This window comes from Staurois parvus, unplaced genomic scaffold, assembly GCF_062004578.1.
Source record: "Staurois parvus isolate SC_StPar_1 unplaced genomic scaffold, SC_StPar_1.0 ptg001432l, whole genome shotgun sequence".
NCBI lineage: Eukaryota > Metazoa > Chordata > Amphibia > Anura > Ranidae > Staurois > Staurois parvus.
Genome location: NW_028319228.1, coordinates 1,926,501 through 1,940,942, shown reverse-complemented (window position 1 = coordinate 1,940,942; position 14,442 = coordinate 1,926,501). Strand labels below are relative to the sequence as shown.

General features: G+C 37.7%; 1 protein-coding gene across 1 annotated transcript; it reads left to right on the top strand.

Annotated features, from left to right (window-relative positions):
• Positions 1-8,795: 8,795 nt before the first annotated feature.
• LOC149436008 (uncharacterized) lies at positions 8,796-14,075 on the top strand. Its single transcript, XM_089662096.1, has 4 exons — positions 8,796-9,264; positions 9,338-9,366; positions 9,464-10,607; positions 13,930-14,075. The coding sequence occupies exons 1-4, from the start codon at positions 8,796-8,798 to the stop codon at positions 14,073-14,075; spliced, it is 1,788 nt and encodes a 595-aa protein (XP_089518222.1).
• Positions 14,076-14,442: the final 367 nt, after the last annotated feature.

The window sequence follows — 14,442 nt, the reverse complement described above, 5'->3', positions numbered from 1 at the left end:
AACAAGTAAAAAAAAAAAAAAAAAACACTGTTTTGTGATCTATACCAACCACCCTTAATTTTATGAAACTATTGCAACATACGAACAGCGCAGCCTCTAAAGTGGTAACGTAATTAAATTCATATTATTCCTATATCACAAATTCACCAAAATAATTATGTTTTGGAAACCTAAGAATATTTTCTTTAACCAAGACTATAAGTTCAACTTTGATAAGGGCTTTTAATTGGATATATGTGAAAACATAGACATTATTAATTGCTCTTTTTATAGAATAAATTAAATATTCAGCTGTACTGCGTTTTAATCCAGCTATTTATGACAGTAAGATAAGTAATAAAAGTGAGAACATTTTGTGCATCTGGTAGACATGGACGGTTTTGGAATATGCCTCACTGAATCTTTTTTGAGGGGCAACTGATCTCTTTTTTTTTTTTAACTTAAATTGGAACTACAATGTATCTGAGAATCATTTTTAATATTTAAAGCAAACTCATCCATGTATTCATGTCTCCCATGCTTTGTTTTGATGAGAAATCACTCAGAAAAAACCCCACTAGCACTTCTGGCCATGGCCATCTTGAGTAAGGGCAGATGATTAATTTACTTTCTGGAATCCATCTGCACTATGCTCAGGCATAAAAACAGGAGGGTGGGCTTATCTGAGAAAACGATTACTCCCTTCCTCTTGGGATGTAGGACATAATTTGCCTAGGCACTGAAATCAGAAAGTAACCGAAGAAATGTAAAAAACTGTTTAAAAAACTATATATAATATATTTTCCTATCTATTTACTAATGCTAGCAGCATAAGGATTCAAAATAGTCAGTGTTGATTGAGTGAAATTCCGCTTTAAATATGGAGAGCTATAAAATGTAACTTTTGCTTGTGGATATAATACAAAAGATGCAATTTTATCCCTCTTTGCTTGTGTCATTTGCTTTTAACATTCCATTTTATCATAGTTTTATACATAAGTCTTACCTCTTTAGAAAATGTCAAGAAATCTATTGATAATTAGTTCAGGATAAAAATGCTCTCTGTGCCTACATTCTATTGATAGAACATTCTGTTCAAGTTTGCAATAACAGCTGAATAACTAACAAATTCAATTGTAAAAATTATCCATTCACACATGCTGAAGTGCAGAGTGAACAAATTACTCATATCTATAGCAACTATAAACAGGTTTAGTTAAAGATGATCAATCAGAGCCCAATGACACATAATATATACCGTGACCTTCCACTCTGTACAATCTACAGCTTAAAAGGTCAATGTACCCAAAATAATATTTCTTCACTATGAGTGAAGAATCTTTGTTGCTGTCTAGAACCTCCGATGGTGGAATTTCACCCACCTCTAAGATAACTATGATAAATTGGTTGCTACAGGGCATATAGACCTACTATTTTGTGTACTCACTAGGTAAAGCTCCAGGACTTTCATGAATAACTTACTGGCCTATGACATAAATGCTTGGCTTAAAAATTTAGATCAGCCTGTCAAAGTCATACCAGAAAACCTTTACTATTCTTCTGAACCTTAGTTGAGGGTTTAATAGGTGACTCAGCCCTGTTCCATTCTATCCACATACAAGAAAACAGTGAAGCTGAAACAGCTGCTCCTAAAGTCTTGCCATTTAAGCCACCTAAATACACTCAAATCCAACTAATCACATCCATACTTAAAATACGTCAATTTAAATAACCAGCATCCCTCGTGTTAACCAAGAATGAGAAATACTTTGCCAAATACAAAGGTAAAATGCATAGGATTGAATGGACCATTTTTAACTGTGAGTGGTGCTTCACTGGGATATGCAGCTTTTCCTAGCCTTAATGGATACATTTGGCATCTTCACCCTCACCCCCTTCTTTGTAACAGTGGGAAAAGGCTCCTGCCCCACCATTCATTCGCATGTATCTGTGAATGAATAAACTATAGGTCCCACCAGATAGGTTGTAGCGCTCAGTGAACTACGAGGGTGCTTATTTACTCTTCCACCAGATTTTTAAAATAAAGGAGGTATGGACAGAAAGCTGGAGTAAGTGTCTGCAGGGATCTGACATTGCAGGCTCAAGGGGGAAAAAAAAATAATAAATTCGCAGTGCCCCCAGCCCCCTCAATACTAACCTGAGCCCCATTGTGATCCATCAGTGTGCACAATGGCCTCGGCTGTCCCAGGTCTCTGCCTCCTCATTGGCTGAGACAGCAAGCGGGAGCCATTGGCTTCCACTGCTGTCAATCATAGTCAGTCAGCCAATGAGGAAAGAGTTGGCCAAGCCGCGGCTCTCTGTGTGTGAATGGACCCGCAGAGCAGTGGCTTGGGAACACGCCTCCTGAGGTGCCCCCATAGCAAGCTGCTTGCTATAGGGGCACCTGACAGAAAGGAGGAGCCAGAAGTTCCAGCAGAGGACCAGAGAAGAGGAGGATCAGGGCAGCACTGCAAAACCACTGCACAGAGTAGGTAAGTATAACATGTTTATTTTCCAAAAAAAAGCAAACCTTTAGTATCACTTTATGTAGTAAGGTTAAGTGCTAGGGTTTGGTTGGGGTTTTATTTTAGTGGTAAGGTTATGATGAAGAAATATTAAATTAATCTCTATGAAATATATGCTTTTTTAAAAAAGTCTTTGATCTGAAAGTACTCCAAAGATTTATGCCCTTGAACTGTTTAATAATTAAAATATAATGATGCCAACTCATGAAGGATTCTGGTTTAAATCCTATTACTTACCCCTAAGAAGTCCCCTACTTTGTCTGTGTTTTTGCAGCAAGCCTTTAAATGGGTAGCTGGCAGTCCCAGATTATGACTGTTCAGAGACCTGCAATATACTGTTTCTGACAGACATGACAGTTGGTAGACTGTAGAAAGTCATAGCAACTGAAATGTGACATCTCCCAGCAAATCATTGTCCTGGCTGTTAGTGACATTTATGTATTCAGAACATTTAAGGCAGTTAGACAGAGGCGGTCTTGTGGGATAGGCAACCAAGCTAAAAGGAGCAAATATGTGATTGATATGAAATTCATATTCTTGTTACTGTTGGACATTCAAATGATCTTCACTTTTTCACTTTACTGGCGAATTTTTGACACACCAGGTAGAAAGTAGCAGTATACAGTATGCAACAAGGCAGGGATATCACCGAAGGGGACCCTTCAGAACTTTTATCTTTCTGCATCTTTGCATTGGGGCCAAAAGTATCTAAATGTTTTGTTTAATTCAAGAAGGAGCCATTTATAATAGCTTGCAGTTTCCAATAACCTGTGCCTGCTGTGATAGTCTTTTTTTTATGAGACACCTAGTAAAAATTTAACAAGAGACAAGATGACATTTGTTATCAAAGGAAATCTAGAAAAGACCAGTGTGCTATCTTGTCTATATCAGAGTTATATACTTTTTTGCATCTTAGGCTCACAGCAGGTTTAATTTGAATGACTTTGCTCCTGGAAAACTTTATTGCATGACTTTTAGATGAACACATGTGTAGCGCTGGGTAAATATGCGTCTCTGAGAGAAGCAACAGACAAAAAGTAAATGAACAGATAAATTGATTAATTGAAAGCTGCTGGCACAAAAAGGAAAAATAAAGTTCAAATTTATAAAGTAAGCTAGAGGCGTGATTTGTGGTTTTGTTACTTTATTTCTAATACACATTCACAGACATTTTGCTATACAAGAAAAGATATTTAAATGACCAAGAAAAACTCAATTTAAGTTATGGTCATATACTGTAAATGCACTTTAAGGCAGTCACTTTATGGTGTTGAAGATATTTCCTAAGTATCCAGTTGCATTCTAACAGCAGTATAGCACACAATGGATCAAAACAAAATAACAACCAGGGCAAATAAATGCCAAATTACACTTATTGTTAATGTAGCCCAGTTTGCAGCATGGACAAGAAGAGGATTTTTGAGATACAGAGACAGTATACAGGCACGGCTGCAGGAGAAACTCCTAGTGCAGAACATAAAGAAGGTATGGACAGAAAGCTGGAGTAATTGTCTGCAAGAGTCTGACATTGCAGGCTCTTGAGGGGAAAAAATATAATAACTGCACAATTATTTTACTGCAACAATATGTGCAATTCTGATTTTTTTCTAAAGGGGAATTTAATCTTTAATCATTTCAACTAGAAAAAAAAAGCAGGAGCATGAAGGCTATTACATTCTTCAGGAAAAGACTGCAGCTAAGCAGTAGACATGTGCAATTCGGTTTGTTGAGAGTCGTTTTTCAGATGAAAATTTCCTGAGTGTATCTGAACGAATCCCAAGAAGTTATAACAAAAAAAAGACAGCTCTGTCTCACAGAATGCTAATAAAATTAATTTGGGTACAGTGTTGCATGGCTGAGCAATTGTCAAATTGTGACAGCACTGAAAGCTGAAAATTGGCCTGGGCAGGGAAAGGGAGAAAGCGTGCGGTACTGAAGTCGTTAACAACCATAACCGATCTGCTGTCAGCAAGATTCCCCGATGTCAGCAGAATGTAAACAAAAGAAGTGCTGGTTATAAAAATAAAAAAACAGTGTTTGGGTCCCCCCCAATCCATACCAGGCCCTTTGGATCTGGTATGGATTTTGAGAAGAACCCAAAGCCAAAATTAAAAAAAAAAAAAAACTTGGGGTTCCTCCACAAAATACATACCAGACCATTAGGTCTCTGAATGGACATAGAAATGAACTGCAAAAAAATAAAAAAAAAGAATAACCAAAATAATAAATGCATTTGTTTCATTTGGATGACATCACATGATGTGAGAGTGGTTTGGGCCTATGGGGAGATAATTCAATTTTCAAATTAATTCGACAACATAACAAATTATCCAAATTCATTGTGAATAGCTGGTTGTTAAGGAGCGAATGGCTGTCCCATCATTAACAACCATGATTCATCAGCTGTCAGTGGGATACTCCACTAACAGCAGAATGTAAACAAAACAAGTGCATTAACACATTTTTTATAAAAATCAGTGTGGGGGTCCCCCCCAATCCATACCAGGCCCTTTGGTTCTGGAACAGAGTTTGAGGGGAACCCCATGCCAAACTGTAAAAAAAAAAAAATAGCATGTGGTCCGACCCCCACAGCCACCATCCAGGGTTGTGGGAAAGAGGCCCTTGTGCCCATCGATATGGGGGCAAAGTACTTTTGGGGAGCCCCCTCCCCCAAAGCACCCCCCATGTTGAGGGCATGTGGTCTGGTATGGTTCAGGAGCCAGGTGCTCACTTGTTTTTCCTCCTTTCCTGGCCTGCTCAGATAATGGTCTAGTATGGGACTGATGTGAATGTACAATATATACATGTAAAGCACTGCGTAAATTGACGATGCTATAGAATTACCTGTAATAATAATAATTTTGGGGGGACCCCATACCATTTTTTTTTTTCAATTTTGGCATGGGGTTGCCCTTAAAATTCATACCAGACCTAAGGGCTTGGTATGGATTTGGGGGGACCCACACTGATTTTTTTTTTTTAACCAGAACATGTTTTGTTTACATTCTGCTGACAGCGGGGAATTGGCAGATGAGTCATGATATTTAAGGACGTGGCATCCGCCTTAAAAACCAGCTCTATTGCAAATTAAATACTAAATTAATTCCAGAAATGAATAGGTCCATTAGCAAATGCATCTGAAAATGAATTCTCCAATTAATGAATGGATCCAAAAATTAAACAAAACTAAATTTTCAAAGCTACCAAGCCTAATATACAAACTATTCTCAGTTGGCAATCCTAACAATTCACTTTACAAGGGTGTGCAACCCTGCACACAAAATGGCCAATTCATTAAAGTATAGCCTTTATTTAATTGTTAAAGTATGCTCCTAAGTGTAAATATCAAATACCTATAGCGTGAGAAAAATGCATTATTGGACAGACTATTTATTTTGTGCAATTATTTCCCCATAATCATAACTCTCTCATCCAACATAAACTTTGTGATGTGCCAAATATACATCTCAATATGCACCACCACTATATATGGATAAAGCTATGGTACAACAAATGATATTAGATCACATACCTGTAGGGTATAACTCATGTTATATTTTGTCAACCACCCTTCCTTGAGAGAGCTGATCATACCTCAGGAGATTACAGTAGGTCATGTGATCTATCTTGCTACAGATATGTAATATGTGTACACTCATCCATGAGCCATAAATCAAGTTTCTAATGGGCAAGCCCCAAATATCACCATATCCAATTGAAAAAACATCACTATCTTGAGGAATACCAAAAAATTGCACTAAAAGTGCACTGTATTTCTTACTCCAAAAATAATTTTTGAGAAAGTACCATGTTTATTCCAAAATGGTAGAAGTGCTCCAAAGTGACTCAGAAAATCAAAGAACCTCTGCATGTTTTGCTCCAACAACCAGAGCTTTGTCAGGAGTATGTGAGAAAGATCAAGTGAGCAGAGGTGAGTATCACATGGTGGCAAGAAATGGCACCCATTGTTTGTTTCTTTCTATATATATATATATATATATGTATAAAGATATTGGCCATCAAAATGCATGATTTCATGATGTCATCACGCACGTATGTCCTCACGTCATTGACGTCATGATGTCTACGATGTTCACACATGCTCAGTTGGTCCATGGGTTACCATCTTGAGGATAAAAACAAAATAGCAATGATCCGAAAAGGACACCATTATTACTTCATTAAACATTTCTCAAAGCCTACAAAGCGGACCATGCTATTTAGGAAACAAAAACAGTCCATACAACTTTATCAGTCATGAGGTTAATCCAAACAATGTCCAAAGTTCTTAGTTACACACAAATGGTAGGAAGGTGAAGCCTTCATTCAGGCCATATGGCACCCTAGAGTTTAAAGAGAAAATCCATTTTGCCTCAAGTTTTAAGGGACATTTATCTAGTTCCCCTTTTCTAGGACCCAGATGAAATTTTTCAATAACCCAAAAACGTAGGAGATACACTTTTCCTCCATGTTTTTGTACAACATGCCTTGCTAAAGGTCTATCCTTAGTATGGACTATATAATTTATGTGTTCCAATACCTAAATGGACGTAGCATTTTTCCTACATATAATAATGGGCAAGGACATCATATGGCATATACCACTCCTTCTGTACTGCAGTTATAGAAATCTCTTATCTCAACAACTTCACCATTCTTGGGATTTTAGATTCCTTAATATTGCAAAGGTACATGCCTTACATTTAAAACAGCCCTTTGGTTTTTCTGGTAGCCAGGTATGTCCTGCCGATCCTTTAGAAATCTTAACCAAATGGCTATGTTCTAGCATGCCCTTAAAATTATTGCCACGTCTATAAGTTATCATTGGATCTTTAGGCAAAATCAGAGATCGATATTTGTCTTCATGTAAAACATTCTAATATATTTCTATAATATTGAAAATCTGACCCGATTGACTTGAATATGTACCTATACATCGTATGCCTAGCTGATCATCATTCTTCTTCATTTTTTGGCCCAAAAGGGACTCCCTTGAGATAGCATTTACCTTCTCATAAAACTTTCTTAAATCAGCCATATGATAGCTACGCCTTCTGAATCTATCTACCAGCTTTTGACTCTCAATCTGGAATGCCCCCTCTGTTGAAAAATTTCTCTTACCTCTCATAAATTGTCCAGTAGGGATCCCTCTTTTCAATAACACTGGGTGCTTGCTGCTCCAGTGTAGTAAACTATTGGTAGAGGTCGCTTTACAATAAATAGTTGTAGTTATGTTTCCACCTTCCCCTCTTGTGATCTCCAGATCCAGAAAATTGATGCTATCATATTTGATTTCACTTGTAAAGTACATGCCAATGTTGTCACTATTCAGGACATCATGCATCAGCCATTTTGATGGCCAATATCTACATATATGACAATACTGTATCAAGTGATCAATATATGGAACATATACGTGTAGGATTATGCCAACATCCCCAATACAATTGCAAAAACAAAACCCCAAAAGGTAGGTAGAGAGAATCCAAAAAAGGGGATTTGTGAAAAGAAATTCACAGAAAAAGCGGCTACATTATGAACAGAACGTGACACTCAGAAAAATTTCCAAAAATTATGCTTTATTACACATATATAAATATGACATATGGGCATTTGCCCTGGTTTTCCATCACCTCAGTATGAGACAATACACACAGACCTAAAACCATATAAAATGACACCAAGACCGGTCTAAATGCATGTGCAACAGAAAAAATGACTGCAAGAGTCTAATGTCCCTGTAGCACAGACACATAGGTGAACACTTCCCAAAAGAGGTGTATCCAAAAATTATACCATAGGCATACCATAATATTGAATTTTATAAATAGAACAATACCATTATGGTGAGTCCCAATCAGGGAATCCAAAAATTGTACTATGGATATAAGTATCACATGTATGCAATGCAGCAAGCACAATATGCGTCAAAAAGAGAACAACAAGCCTCAGGCCTGTATGGAGGGAGACATAAATGTCAAATATATGATACAATACATTCCTGTGCCGGCACAAGTGGTTGGGGCCCATTCATCTGTAATATAAACAGCTGTATCCTAGAGCTCTTGAATGAAAATATGCCCCATTTATTCCCAGGGTGGAAGAAAGGATGCAAAAAGCAGCACTCTGCTTAAAATGGTATCTTCACCACTATATGTGGACTACACACCACCTTTCGTAGGGAAAACAGGACATATCCCAAAAGATCTTCTGCCTGTCGAGATATATGTGGTATATCCTGTATCCTATGCAAAGCACCATGATGTACCGGGAGAGGAGGTAGAGTTGGAAATGCATCGAGCCTTTGTAGCTGAAGGCCCAAATCTATCCACTGAAGATGAGGATATTAAGATTAAGTTCAGGGAACATAAAAAGCTTGTTATTAAACGCCTTAATCGGAAATGGGATGTATGCTTCTTGGAAGCTTATATTAGACAGAGTATTATCCCACGTGGTTTGAGAAGTAAGGTAGTTCCAGCTGAACATCTACATAATGAAAGGTTTTTGGAGAAATGGAAAGTGCTGTGTATAGAACATGGGATTAATGGTATGAAACTCATTGTCGAGGAGGAAAAATTACAACTTGAAGAATTGGATCAGGCTATTAGTAAAAGTGCATTAGATTTAGATCCCTTCAAAAATCAGGAGAACTTTGAAAAATATAATGAACAACTGAAAAAGGAGGTTGAAAAAGTACAAAAAAATCTTAGAACTACTAAACAAACTAAATTTAGACGTGATCTAAAAGATTGGGAAACAGGTGAGATATTTGATCTCACTACAAAAAGAAGTAGAAGTCGATCTAAACGAAGAGTATTTCGTTCACATTCTAGATCAATGGGAGAAACCATGTCCAGTGAAAGTGATTCTGAAAATCTTGGAAAATCTGTCTCTTTTTTAGACCAACAAAATGGAGAACCTCCTCATATCCATCAAACACAGATGGGAAGAGGATCCAAAAAGAAAGTAGAGGAATCCTTAAAAAACAAACATCAGGAGGACAAGGGCAGAACAAGAAGTCAAAGGAGGTAGTAGAAGAGAATATCCATGACAATAAGGTAATCAATTTGGCTAATTTTCCACTCAGAAGGGAACATATTTCTTTATTGAACAAAGGTATGTCCTTCTCACCAGTGACCCCCATGGACGAGTTCGAGGTATTTAAAGATGTTAACTTATTTCTAAGAAAAGTTTTCTTGAGAATGATACATGGTAATCCCACTATTTTGGAGGATATGGCCTCTGACCCGTCCATTGAGGACCGCAAGATGCTAGATATGTTGATATCTCTCATAGAGGAAAATGAGGATGGTGATGAAAGTGTAATAGACCTGGACAATTCCAATAATATAATTAGGAAGGTTGATCTGAATATTAGATCGACAAAAATGCCGAAAATTCGCTCCAATATGAGGATCTCGACATTTCTAGATTTTGTTGCTGATGACCTTAAAAATCTTGAGTGGAAAATGCCAATTGGTGATAATCTTACCAAAAAAGAAAGAAAAGCTCTTAAAGAACTAAAAGAGACCAAAGACATTGTTATTAAGAGAAGTGATAAAGGGGGTAATGTAGTGATTTTGAATGAACAAAACTATGTCAGGGAGGTGAAGCGCTTATTGAGTGATTCATCCACATATAGGAAAGTGACTGCGAATCCTTTCCATATGGTGGTAAAAAAACTAAATTCCATCTTAATACTAGGAAAAGAAGTGGGTTTGTTAACTAAAAAAGAATATGACTATCTGAGAACTGAAGAATTTAATCACCCTACTTTTTACATTATCCCTAAAATACATAAAAATCAAGAAAATCCTCCAGGTAGACCTATTGTTTCAGCCATTAATGGTCCCCTAGATAAAACAGGGAAATATATAGATTTGTTCCTTAAAGATATGGTTCCTAATCTCCCCTCCTATGTAAGGGACACTAAAGACGTGTTGGCTAAGATTGAAAACATGATCATTAATGATAACTCCATTCTAGTGGGAATAGATGTGGAATCACTTTACACCTCTATCCCACATGAATGTGGTGTGAGATCAGTCTCCTATTTTCTTGATAAAACATATCCTACTTTGGGAGGACAGAATGAATTTATTAGTGAGTTATTGGAGTTTGCATTAAAACATAACTTTTTTCAATTTAACAATACCTTTTATCAACAAACTAGAGGTACTAGTATGGGAGCACCGTGGGCTCCGGCCTACGCATGTCTCCACTTGGGGTTTTGGGAGGAGCAGGTTGTCTTCAGATCATCAAGATTTCTTGCTAATGTCCAGATCTGGTTAAGATATATAGATGATGTGTTCCTTGTGTGGCGAGGAACATCTGAGGAATTAAAACTATTTTTGGGAGAGTTAAATCAGAACTCCTTCAACATTGGACTCACATATATATTTGATGAAAGATGTATTTCTTTTCTGGATCTGGAGATTAGACTTGAGAATGGAAGACTCCTCACAAAGACATATAGAAAACCTACTGCTGCCAACACCCTACTAGAGGCAAGAAGCTATCATCCACGTTCACTGATTTCAGGGATAAAACAAACAACATGGTTAAAATCACGTACCAAGGGGATGTTTAAATGTGGAAAATATCAAATCTGCAAATATGTGGATCGTACGGATTCCTTTTATGACTCAGGAAATAACACTCATTATAAGATTCAGAGTCTCATAAACTGCTCCACAGTGAGAGTATTATATATCTTAACCTGTCCCTGTAAAAAGATGTATGTTGGTAAAACTAAAAGACAACTTAAAGTACGAATAGGTGAACATCTTAGAGATATTAGATCAAATGACCCTGACAGTAATCTTGCCCAACATTACGCCAAATATCATGGAGGTAAACTGGACGGTACAAAAGTAAAAGGTTTCTATGCACTGCACTTCCCACAAAGGAGAGGTGATTTTGACAGAGAACTGCTTAAAAAGGAGAAACATTGGATATATAAACTTGATACACTGTACCCTAAGGGGTTAAATGTGGAATGTGACCTCCAAGTGTTTTTGGAAAAATAGGTTTATAGGACTATGTACCTGTCTATTGCCATGCGGTGGGCAATTTATGGCATTTTTTTGTCTTTATAAAGGGTTGGACTTTAGATTAAATAACCCCAAAATAAACCTATATATATTGGGAATATTAACAAAAGTATGGATGATCTTATGGTATGAGCTTCAATATAGCTCTAAAAAATGTAAAAGGATTGATTGTCTGGTTAATTGTCCCTTAGTACCTCCTTTTTTTGAATAATAACCACACCATAGGATGGTCGCCTGAGAATTGGGGTATTTTTGTTGTAATGACCCTTATGAGAACTCTCAGGTTATATTGCCATCTTGTGGTGCCTTTTGGTAATTTACATTGTCTCCTAAAAAACCTGATTCAATGAATAGAATTGTTGATTCTCTGATTTATATCGCCATCTTCTGGTTAAAATGTGATAAAAGCGTTAATTGACTGGTATATTTAATTCATGATCCTTTGATCAATATATGCATCGTTAAAATTGCTAAGCCTCTCCCCTCTCTGTTGTCTCCAGCCGTCTGTCTTTTTAATTATATTCAACAAAGACCAGCAGCTGTGCTAAGTATTTAGCCCCCCCTTTTTTTCTTCCATTAGGAACAATTGCAGGTTAGCTTTTTTGCATAAATGGGTGGGTCTTTACCCACTATAAATAGGAAATTGAAATGCAGTTGTTTCATTGGTCCTGACGAAGCTGAGTGAGATACGCCCATCGGCGAAACGCGTTGACGTCATACGTCAGATACGTCACTTCCGGTCATGCGCATTAGGTGGAACGCACGCTGACCCATAAGGAGGAAGCCATCTTCACATGCCATGAGGCAAGTGTGAGCAGCACAAGCGCCAAGAAGGGGCTGGAACCCGCGGTATATCGGCGGATGTCAACGGTGGTTCCTAGGCCTCTGTGGCCGTGTATGGCAGTACCCATGAAGGACATCTCTTTCATTCCTAATACCCACAGCACAGGTGGTGAGTGGACTGTTACAGGACATTAGATATATGGTCCTCTGTGATCTATATGACCTATATATCTTATTGAGTGTAAACTCTGTCAGTGACTTCCCACATATCATTTGTCTCACTACAGGATGGGGACATCATGGTGCTTTGCATAGGATACAGGATATACCACATATATCTCAACAGGCAGAAGATCTTTTGGGATATGTCCTGTTTTCCCTACGAAAGGTGGTGTGTAGTCCACATATAGTGGTGAAGATACCATTTTAAGCAGAGTGCTGCTTTTTGCATCCTTTCTTCCACCCTGGGAATAAATGGGGCATATTTTCATTCAAGAGCTCTAGGATACAGCTGTTTATATTACAGATGAATGGGCCCCAACCACTTGTGCCGGCACAGGAATGTATTGTATCATATATTTGACATTTATGTCTCCCTCCATACAGGCCTGAGGCTTGTTGTTCTCTTTTTGACGCATATTGTGCTTGCTGCATTGCATACATGTGATACTTATATCCATAGTACAATTTTTGGATTCCCTGATTGGGACTCACCATAATGGTATTGTTCTATTTATAAAATTCAATATTATGGTATGCCTATGGTATAATTTTTGGATACACCTCTTTTGGGAAGTGTTCACCTATGTGTCTGTGCTACAGGGACATTAGACTCTTGCAGTCATTTTTTCTGTTGCACATGCATTTAGACCGGTCTTGGTGTCATTTTATATGGTTTTAGGTCTGTGTGTATTGTCTCATACTGAGGTGATGGAAAACCAGGGCAAATGCCCATATGTCATATTTATATATGTGTAATAAAGCATACTTTTTGGAAATTTTTCTGAGTGTCACATTCTGTTCATAATGTAGCCGCTTTTTCTGTGAATTTCTTTTCACAAATCCCCTTTTTTGAATGCCTCTTTTGGCTACTGAATGGAGACCAATATTGGGTGACATGATAATTCATTTGACAACCTCTTAATAACTACCTTTAATACAGGTAGAGAGAATCCCCCTGGGACTTTGCAGGCACACAAGTGGATACAAATTCAAAAACTTTCTTAAAAGCAATGTCTGTCTTTATTAGCAGATCTGTATTAATAAAAGCAAAGGACCCACTAAGGTACACATAACCACATATACAGTACATTGTGAGTATGTACCTTAACACATAGAGACACACCAACAGAATACTGCCAAAAGGTGTATAGCTTTGTCAACCACGGTGTAGTCTTCAATGTATCCTGAGAAAAAAATACATTGGGTATAGTGATACTACAATACAATGAGTACAAAATCATTATACTATAACAGTAATTGTCTAAAATTAATGAATGACAAAAATGGGATGCATGTATTAATAAGTTACCATATAATTTCTATAAACTTACATCCTCTATATCTACATAAGATCTGGTGTTCATTAGACAAGATTGTGATACGGATAGAGTTGCTGTATGCCCACGACCCACAGAACTACTACCGAGGAGACACCCCCAGGCCATCCACTCTGCTACAAGTATCCCATGTTCCATCGCCACCGGGTAGTAAATCTTCATGTTATTCCGACTAGTATAAAAAGTGCATCAATATAAAAATAAATAATGGATATATTAGTGAAAAGGTTACCCAGTTGGATGGAGTAGAAGTGGTTCCTGCCTGATGACCAAAGTTCCTCCAAGAGGACATGTAGGGGAGGGATATGCCGATATATATATATCGGCATCAATAGAACTAGTACCTCCCACAAAAGGGCAAATCGTGAGCTGGAAGGAGGATGCGAGCAGGATGAACTGGTAAAATCCAGCTTCCATGCACAGGACGTGATGACATCACATGCAGCCGTGCCTCCAGCACAAAGAGGACAGTGTGGCGCAGAAGGAAGAATGCAAACAGGAGAGGAGGGCCCGTACCCACAAACTGCACCCCATAAGGGACGT

Excerpts from the sequence above, each read along its gene's own strand:
- LOC149436008 (XM_089662096.1), top strand. The coding sequence starts at position 8,796 with ATGCATCGAGCCTTTGTAGCTGAAGGCCCAAATCTATCCACTGAAGAT. Across the intron at positions 9,265-9,337 it reads TCTAAAAGATTGGGAAACAG|ATCAATGGGAGAAACCATGT; the intron begins GTGAGATATTTG and ends TTCACATTCTAG. Across the intron at positions 10,608-13,929 it reads AGGACAGAATGAATTTATTA|ACAAGATTGTGATACGGATA; the intron begins GTGAGTTATTGG and ends GGTGTTCATTAG.